General features: G+C 21.7%; 1 protein-coding gene across 1 annotated transcript; it reads left to right on the top strand.

Annotated features, from left to right (window-relative positions):
- Positions 1–3,519: 3,519 nt before the first annotated feature.
- On the top strand, positions 3,520–4,724 carry HO173_012930 (uncharacterized protein; the record flags this gene model as incomplete). Its single annotated transcript, XM_037314759.1, has 2 exons — positions 3,520–3,731; positions 3,812–4,724. The coding sequence occupies 2 exons, from the start codon at positions 3,520–3,522 to the stop codon at positions 4,722–4,724; spliced, it is 1,125 nt and encodes a 374-aa protein (XP_037158355.1).
- Positions 4,725–10,601: the final 5,877 nt, after the last annotated feature.

Below are 10,601 nucleotides of genomic sequence, written 5' to 3'. Positions count from 1 at the left end.
AGATTAATAAGAGATTAAAGAAATATAAAATAATATCTATATAGTAGATCGTAATTACTCTTTATAAATATATAAATAAATATATAAATAGTTAATATATATAATAATCTTATAATATCTTTATAATATCTCTTTAAATATAGTCTTATATATCTTTTAATTATATCTTTTAATATCTATATCTTATACTCTAATTTAGATTATATTTTATAATTTATAATTTATTCTACTTTAATTTTAAAATATAATATTTAAATTTAAAATTTATTTAAAGATATTTAAAGTTTATTCTTCGAGATCGAGATAATATAGAATTTTAGAGGAACTTAAGACTTTTTTTTAAAGTCTTATTTGAAACTTAATCTTTCTAAAATCTCTATCGAGGTTTTCATCTCTATTATATAGCGTATATATATATATTATAAATAGAGACTATTTATAATAAATTTCTACTATTCTTCTTCTTTAACTATATATTTCTTAATAGATTTTAATTTTTATTTAATTTTAATCGAGCTTTTTATTATTATAGAAGTATATTCTTATAATCTTCTTAGATTAATATATTAAATAAAAAAAGCTAATATTAAGATTATATAAAAAAATAGTAAACTTATAAAGTATAATTTCTATATAGTTAAAATATTTAATTTATAATTAAAGTAATTATTAGCTACTATTCTTATCTAATATTATCTTATAGAAATTCTTTCTATTAAAAGTCTAATATAAATTTCTTAGTTTAAAATTATATATTATAATATCTTTTTTTATAGAAATCTTAATTTAACTTTAAACTTTTAAAATTTAAATTATTATTTATCTATTTATAAAGCTTATTACTATCTTTATTATTAAAGTATTAATAACTTTAATAATATTTATATTTATAATATATTTATTTTTTCTTTTAATAGAAACCTTTTTATAGTTCTAATATCTTACTTTTTATAATATATAAATTTATATATAAGTTAATTATATTAAATAATATATTTTATTTCTTCTTAAATCTTATTAATATAAACGCTTTTTATCTTTAATAAAACTTATTAATAGCGTTTTCATTTAATAATATAATAAGGCTTTATAAAATATACTCTATATATCTCTCTAATTCTCTTCAATTTTTAATAAATAATTATTATTAAAGACTATATATTCTTTTTTTATATAAAATTTAAAATTTAAAAATAAAAGATATTAGCTTCTTATAATTTCAAATTTTATATATTTTATTATATATTAAATTTCATATATTATTATTAAAATATATAAATATATATTTTTATTTAAAATATTTAAACTATTAAATTAAAAAGATTATTTATTATATTAGTTAATTATTTATATTCTATTATTCTCTATTACTTTATTTATAATTTAATACTTTAATATTCTTAAATTAATAATATTAATTCTAAATAAGAATTAAAACTTCTACTTTTTATTATTATTGTTTTTACTTAAATATTATCTATTTATCGTATTTTAATAGTTTTTATTCTTTCTTTTAATTAAACTTTATCTATTTATATTATATATTATAATTTATACTCTTATATTACTATTAGAAATAATATTATATAAACTTAGCTATTTTATATAATATCTTTATCTATATAATATTATATTTTAAAATCTTTTTAATCTTTATTATTCTTATTCTTATTATTAAATTTCTATTATTTATTTTATTTATTTTATTTATCGCTATAAGTTATCTTATATAAAATATTAATTATTCTTAACTATTACTATTAGATATTCGTTAATTAATTATTAGCTATTTTACTCTTTTTAAATTTTAAATTCTAGTTTTAGAAAGTATTAATTAAATTGTTATTAGATTTCTAAGTATTTTTTTATACGAGTTATCTTTATATTAGCTAGATATAAAAAAAAATCTCTATTTAATATACTTTTTTAATTATTTATAAATACTTAAAAGCTTTTCAATTTATTTCTTTATAAGTAATTTATTTAGCGATATCTTTTCTTTTATATAAACGCTATTATTAAAGTTAAATTATTTTTATAGAAAAATGTTTAAGTTTTTAAATAATATATTTCTACTAATTTTTATAAAATATAATCGCTATTTAAATTTAAACTATTATATTTCTCTTTATACTCTTCGCGTGAAATTTTTTCTATAATATATTTAATTAAACTATTATCTTTTTAATTATCTCTTTCTTTTTAATTATATATATATTATCTTTATCTTTACTTCTTTTATCTTTCTTTATTATAGTATTAACTATATCTTACTTATATTTTTTAAAAACTTTAATTTCTAATATCTATTCTAATAAGTATACTTTAAGTATTATCTTTTTTTTAAAAAAAGTAACTTAATAATATATAATCTTTATTAAGTTATATTAAAATAGATGAAAATAAATAAAATAAATAAAGATTATAAGATAGATTAAGATTATAATAGTTATAAATAAAAAGTAATAAAAAAGAATAAAATTTAATATAAATAAATATATAAAAATAAAGAATAAAAATTAATTTTAAGTCTTTTTAGAAGTAATTAATTAATATAAAAAACGATAAAAACTTAATAAATAAGACTATTATATCTTTTATAATAATTATATTAATAGTATTAGCTTTTACTTTATTATTAGAATTAGTATATATAAAAGAATAAGATAGAGCTAAGCTTAAAAAATCTAATTTTATATATATAGCTAATTATAAATTTAGAGTTACTACGCTCTTTAATTAAATCGACTAAGTTATCGCGGATAAATAAATTAGCGTTCGTAACTATTAAAATCTCTTATTCTACTTTTAACTCTTTAATAACTTTACTTCTTTCTATTAAAATTCTAAGACATTTCCTTTAAATTATAGAACGAAACGTGGGCTTTCAGATAAAAAAAGAATTTCAAATTTTAGTCTTATAATTATTAAAGCGTAAGGAATTCAAACTTCGCTCATTAAAGTTCGCTTATTAAAGATCGCTTATCTATTTACTCGATAGTTCTAATTAAAAAAATAATTATAAATTTAATTTATAGTTCTTTACTCGTAATAATAATAATATAATAAATTTTATTATATTATAATAACGAGTTTTATTAAAAATCTTATTAAAAAAATTTAATATTATAAGATAGAAGAGATAGAAGAAAGAGAAAAAAAAGAAGAAAAAAAGAGAAAGTAATTTTTTTTAAAGGAATAATCGATTAATTAAATTTAAATAATAAGAATTTAAACTCTTTAATATAAAGTCTTAATAGAAATAAAATACTATTATGATTATACTAGTTTATTATATAAATTTAATAAAAGATAGAGATTTTAATATTACGTTGAATTTATCGGATTTTAGAGTATGTAACTAGGGGTGGAAACGAGTAGCGCGGGACGGGTAGGGCCACTGGTGTTGTGTAGAATTTTTTGCGTAAATAATGCTAAACCTCCCTAATGGCGCAATGGTAAGCTGCTCTTCATTGTGAAACCTACCTCGTCGATTTCTTCAAATCGAGGCTTTACATAATGAGCCGCCATATACGGGCCACGGTCCTTATTCTCCTATCTGCACTTCTTTGCAAAGCACTAACTACCCTCGCCGTTGTGTCATGCTATTCGATCTTAGATTCCGGTTTACAATACAATCTCCAAAGAGTTGTAAGCTTCGATGGAATCCTGGAACTTGTTCCATGGCTCCTTAGCTCGGTTGCATTATCCTTCCTCATTCTCGACTGGGCGTAAGTAGCCGACAATCTCTCAACTATGATCCCAACTCCTTCCTCAAATGCTATAGCCTCTTAGCTTATTATCTATCTAGATTCACTGGCTCTATTACTTCCAAACCCAACCAACGTTCAGCGTCTGCGAAAAGAGATACCGTCAAAGCGAAGAATGACTCAGCAATACCAGAGGTCATAGCAACCCGTTCGGTTACACCAGGATACGCACATACGATTGCCTCCGATTTCAGGCAAGACTCAAGTTCTACGAATACAGAGACCGTGGATGCGGAGACAGCCATAGTAAAGCAGGAAAGGATCGCAGCTCATTTGAATGGAAATGAAAGGGAATCTAGAAGCCCCAGAATTCCTATCTCGCGATTCGAAGCTACCGCGCGATGGTTAGACAATGTACAGAGGCCTGTAGGGTCGCTTGCTCTCTCCTCACCTCTTCCGCGCGCTTTCGTCGCCCCCCAGGTTTATGGTCCCACTGAACCCACGCTGTCCGTAAATTTTCTCGACCTCCCGAATCTATTGGAAGAAATCGGCGAGGCATTCCAGGAAATTAGCAAGGCATCCCGAGAAGCTAGCAACAGCCCGACTTCACGTATCACATCTTCCACCTCAGCATTACATCCACCAATCCTTTCTGTTATCTACGGGGCTTCAGCAATGGACTCGACGGCTTCATCAATAAGCCCGATATCGCTTGACAAGGTAGTCCCGGAGACACCAAGGTCTGGCCGCTTCCACTGGGATCGATTCTCGCCTATGAAGGAGCCGCTTGACAATGGCGGCAAAAACATTACGCCCCGACGGCAACGGTCCGATCCAGTAAGCTCCGGAGACACCCTTTGCCCGCGAAAGATCAAATCCTCACTACCGCATTCACAATTCGCGGAGACGACATTAGTGGAGCATGAAGGTGCGTGGGGAGATCCAGGACGCACGAATGTCAGGCGAGATAAAGAGGAGGGTCTGTCGACTGTGGATAGCGTGGAAGACATGTGATACAATGAGCGAATGTCCCTGCGGCTACTCTACCAAGACACAAGCGTGCTCCTATCTCACAGGTAATCTCAGATGTCAGAACTACAGCTCGCCAGAACTTTTTCGAGAACCCTCGAAGCTTGAAATTTCATATTGTCTGTCTTTCTGGCGCAGACGCTACATTCCGACCGAGATCCTTAGCTGTGGGAAGAAGATTTACTTTACCACTCGATCGATGAGAGGAGGGACGGAAAGATAGCAGAGGAGAATCACCTTTCCTGTTGCTATAGAGCAACAAATCCATACAACGAACATCGACCCCTCATTCTCAGCCCTCAAAAAACACCTCGAGGTCTTTAAATCGGCCGGCGTCCCACCACATGGCAGCGGAAGTATCTCGCTAGACAGAGTGGTTGCGTGATATCAAGTTCGTGCAGCTTCCGTGTACCTTCCATACATGTCATCGAGGGACCCTGAAGAGACTCTTGTCATAGAAGAAGGGTTTACCGGCCTTTCATCTGCTTTGTATCTCGATTAAACACATCATACGTAGTATCAAGGTAGTCAAGAAACAAACAATACGATATGACAGAAAGGACTATCCTTGACAATGCTTGAGTCTGTTTTATGTGAAGAGAACAATGCTCTAGTTGCCCTGTCTGAATTCGCAATACGTTGACGAGTTCTTAAAAAAACCCTATTTCCCAAGCGCCGCCGTCTCTCTAGCTTCGAACAAATCGATCGGTTTCTCACGCATTCAAGGACTTCCCTTATTGCCCTCTAAGACCTCGGCTTTTGATGTCAAAACTCGGTTATATTTTCCGAGCTACCAATTTGGAATGCGGAAACAGTTTCTCTCTCACTGTCGAATCGCTAATTGTGTCTGCGAGGCCAAGAATCAAGCCCCACCGCTGTATCGCGGAAATCGCCTCGTATTATCAAACTAACGCTGCCAAGTACTATCTTATTACTTAGCCGATATTTACAAGTTCGCGAAGCGGCGCCAGAGACGTAGCTACTGGATTCTATTTTGCAGTATTCCCAGCACTCCATGATTGTGAGAATGTGTTTCGGAGCCATTTTATTTCTCCGGGTCGTTAGCTTTGTATGCAGAAGTTCCGCGTCTCTTTCTTCTAAAGGCCGGATAAGGTATTTGCGAAGGCGCAAGTTAAGCAGTTAAGCTTTGGAGCATTTATAGACGCTTTAGTGCTCTCAGTCATGGAGTCATATACAGATCTGACATTACGTTACAAGTAGATATGTTCATAGCGAAAAAGGGGCAATTTACAAGTTCATGCCCCAAACTATAAAATCCTTACAAGTTTATACTCTTTCTTATATTTCCATGCCTCAAAGGAGTATAAATTTATAAGCTATCATTTATAGAGATATGAGTTTATAAGTTATTATCTCTAGAGATATAGATTTATAAATTATTATCTATCGAGATTAAAATTTATAAGATATAAGATATATTAATATATGAAAAAGAATAAGATAGAGCTAAGCTAGAAAATCTTAAATTTATATATATAGTTAATTATAAATTCTATAGATAATAATATAAGAAATTAATCTCTTTATATTTCTTAAATCTTATTTATTCTATTTTTCTATATATCTTATAATTTAATATTATAACTCTATAGAGATAATAATAATATTCTAAAGATAATTATATATATAAATATCTAGAGAGATTATAACTTAAATTTATTAATTATTTAAAGACGTTAATACTATAATAACTAGCTTTAAAAAAAGAAATCTCTTAGAAAATTATATTATACTCTTTTTATATTTAATAGAAAATTCTTTTAAAGTTAAGTTTATCTTATTAAGTTTAATATTTTAAATTTATTTCTTTATTAGATTAATTACTTTATAATAGATAAAGTATAAATATAGAATAGAAATATAGAAATTTAATAAAGAGTTTTTCTATCTATATTATTTAACTTATAATATATCTAGTAATTATATTTAATAGCTCTTATCTTTTACTTATTATTATCTTTATAATATTTTATTTAATATAAAGTATTATCTAAATTAGTAGCTAATTAAATATTTAAAATAAAATATTTAATTTATATATTAATTTAAAAGTAGATTTATTAGTTTATATAAACTAAATATCGTAATTATAATTTAATAAAAGAATTTAAATATCTCTTTCTAAACTCTTTTTAATTTTTTTTATTACGCTTATTAAGCGAAAAGATATAATATATTCTATAAGATATTTTATTTTAAGTAATATTATATTATATTCGAATATAATATAAATAGAGTTAAATATTATATCTTTTTTTAAATCTAGATTTTAAATCTTAATAATATATATTACGAGATAATATATATATAAAATATTTTAATTAAAGTTTCTATATTTATAGAATAATTCGATTAAATATATAAAATTATTTAATATTCTTTATTAAGAGAGTAGAAACATAAAGAGTAATTTAATATAGTTATTTATCTTCTTATTAATATTAATAATTAGAATAATAATTATAACTATAAATATTTTTATTCTTCTTATTAAAATTAAATTATAATAAAATATTCTAAATTTTAAATCTTTAAATATTATAAGAATAAAATTTTATAATTATCTCTATTTATACTTTTATCTTAACGCGTTAAATAAACTTAATAAATTTTATATTTATTCTTCTCTCGAATTCTCTATCTTACGTCTATTTTACTCTATTATAATTATTTTAAATATTCTAAATCTATCTCTATCTAATTATATTTTTAATTATTTATAAAGAAAGTTATCTTTTAAATTATTTTAAATCTTTTTATAAAGATTAAATCTATTATTATTAACTCTCTCTAATTATAAATCTATTAATTATTTCTTTATAATTTTATAGAGTATTAATAATATATCTTAATAAATTTATAAATATTAAACTTCATAAAATACTTTTTATAAGCTTATTATTTTCGCTAAAATAATTATTAAAATTATTAAAATTAATTATTAATTTTTTATATAAAGTATTATTTACTTTTTTAATCTAATTTAATATATTAAAATCTTCTTTAAAATTAAATTTAATTATTTAAATTTATTTTTTTACTACTTTATATAAAGAAGTATTATTAGAATATAAAATATCGCTAATATATAATACTTTTTAAAATTAATCGAAATTATTTAAACGTTTAAATTATATTTTCTATTTATAATTATTTTTTATTACTTAATTTTAAATAGATAATTAATTTATTTTTTATTTAATTATAAATAATTTATTTTAGATTTATAGAATAATTAAGAAAATAAATTAACTAGCTTAAGACTTTTAAAAGAATATAATTTTTCTATAGCGAAAAGTTAATAATCTTAAGATATAGTTAATAAAAGATTTACGACTATTCTTAATCGAGAAGAAATATATATCTAAATATTTAAAAGAAAAATTAATTAAGATTTTAGATTTATCTCTATTTATTAACGATAATAATTTTAATTAAAATAATTAGTTCTTTAGAATAGAATAGAAATTTAAGATTAATAGCGATTATTATTTTATTAAGAATTTTAAAATAGTTTATATAATCTTATAACTCGATAATAAGATTATATAATATATAATATATAGAAGATTTTAAAACTCTATTAACTTATATTAATCTTTTATTAAGATTATAAATAAGTTAATCGATATTTACGAGAACTTAAATCGATATAATAATATATTATATAATATATATACTCTATAATAAAAAACTCGAATTTTTATTAATTTCTTTTTTATTAATTTCTATTTAAACTTTATTTAATTAGATATTATTCTTAATATTAAGAAAACTCTTATATTAGAGAATTATCTTTTTAAAAAATTAAAAAAGAAATTAAGAGAGTTATAGTAGATCGTCGAAGATTTTACTATCTTAAAAATTATAAAAGAATATTTTTAAAAATTAAATAATTTATAACGTGTTAAGTATAAGAATTTTAAGTTTATAAAAATTACTATTAAGTTAATTATAATATAAATATTAATAATATTATCTACGACTAATATATACTTTATATTTATTATTAAATTTAATTTTAATATAATTACTACGTTTTTAAATATTATAATTAATTTAAAATTAATAAAATTAATATACTATAATTATAATAAGAAAGATTACTATTAAAAGAATTATATAATAATTATCTAAATTAAGACTAATAAAAGACCTTTAAAAAAGTATAACTTTATACGATAAAAATAGATAAAGAATTTAAAATTAATAATATCGATATTATAAATAGCGACGATTCTTCTTTAAATTTAAAAAATAAATAATTTCTTTTAAAATTATAATAAGAGATATTTATAAAGTATATTTAATAGATACTTCTAATAACGTTTTAGTACGTTATTCTTTCTATATATAAATTACGCTATCTTTATAAAAAAGAGAGTATTTATTTAAAAACTTTTTTATAGATAATAGATATATTAATACTTATATAATTATAAATAAGTTTCTAATTTTAATAATATATAAAGTCTTATATATAGAGCTACTTTTACTATTAAGATCTAAATTATTAAGAAATTATAACGACTAAATCGCAAAATAATTAATTATATATTATTTACTTTCTATAATAATAATAAAAAACTATTAAAAAGAAATATATTTAATATTAATTATACTATTAAAATATAATATAATAATTAAAAAATTTTAGATGAATAAGTATAAAGTAATTCTTGATATATTATAAAATAAGATACTCTTTTTACTCGATTGATATAATTATAATAATAATAAAATATTAATAATAAACGAACTTTCTTTTCTATCTACTCTAGAGCTTCGATTATCTATTTTTTTATATATCTATTATACTAAAATAATAAGATCTTTCTTTATCTATTTATAATAATAAAAGTAATTTAAATATCTCTTTATTAAGTAAGAATAAGTTTATCGATATTATTAAGATTAATTTAATAGCTTATTATTAACTAGCTCGTAAAAAAGATAATAAGCTATTTATATTAATAATAAATAAAATCTATAACACGTTACTTATATTATATATACCTTCTCTTATCTAAATATCTCGCGAAATTTATATATTAATTAAGAAATTATATCTCTATAATTTAGAAAAGAAATATAAAAGATATTATAATTCTAATTATCTTATTTAGATTAATAGTATTAATAAAATTAATTTTAAAAAGATAAAATATAAGTTATTTTCGAAGTATTATAATTATTTAAATATTTTCGATAAAACTAAAATAAATATACTTCTTCTATATTATCTTTATAATTATAAATTAAAATTTAATAATAACTTCGATAATATAAAACTTTTAAAAAGTAGAATCTATTCGATATTAGAATATAAATTAAAATAGATAAAGAAGTATTTAAATAAATATCTAAAGAAGGAATTTATAATATTAAATTATATATTATTTATCTTATTTATTTTATTCGCGGAAAAGTCGAATAGAGAATTATATTTTTATATAAATTATTAGAAACTAAATACTATTATTAAAAAAAATCGATATCTAATTTTATTAATAAATAAAATTTTAATAAGAATTTAGAGATATAAATATCTTACTTAATTAGATATTATAACCGCGTTTAATAAACTATATATATATTTTAATAGCAAGAATTTTACTACTTTTATTATTTTTCTTAAAATATATAAATATCGAATTCTTCTCTTTTAATTAATTAATAGCTCGATTATATATTAATAATATATAAATAATATTTTATTTAAGTATCTAAACGATTTCTACTAGATTTATCTTAATAATATATTTATTTATAATAAGATAAAAAAGAAATATATCTAATATATTAGATAAATCCTTTAGAAATTAAAGAATATCAATCTTT

This window comes from Letharia columbiana (genome assembly GCF_014066305.1).
Source record: "Letharia columbiana isolate WasteWater2 chromosome Unknown xfSc0000004_s0, whole genome shotgun sequence".
Classification (NCBI taxonomy): domain Eukaryota; kingdom Fungi; phylum Ascomycota; class Lecanoromycetes; order Lecanorales; family Parmeliaceae; genus Letharia; species Letharia columbiana.
Note: the sequence above shows the minus strand (reverse complement) of the source record. Positions and strands in the feature narration are given on the sequence as shown.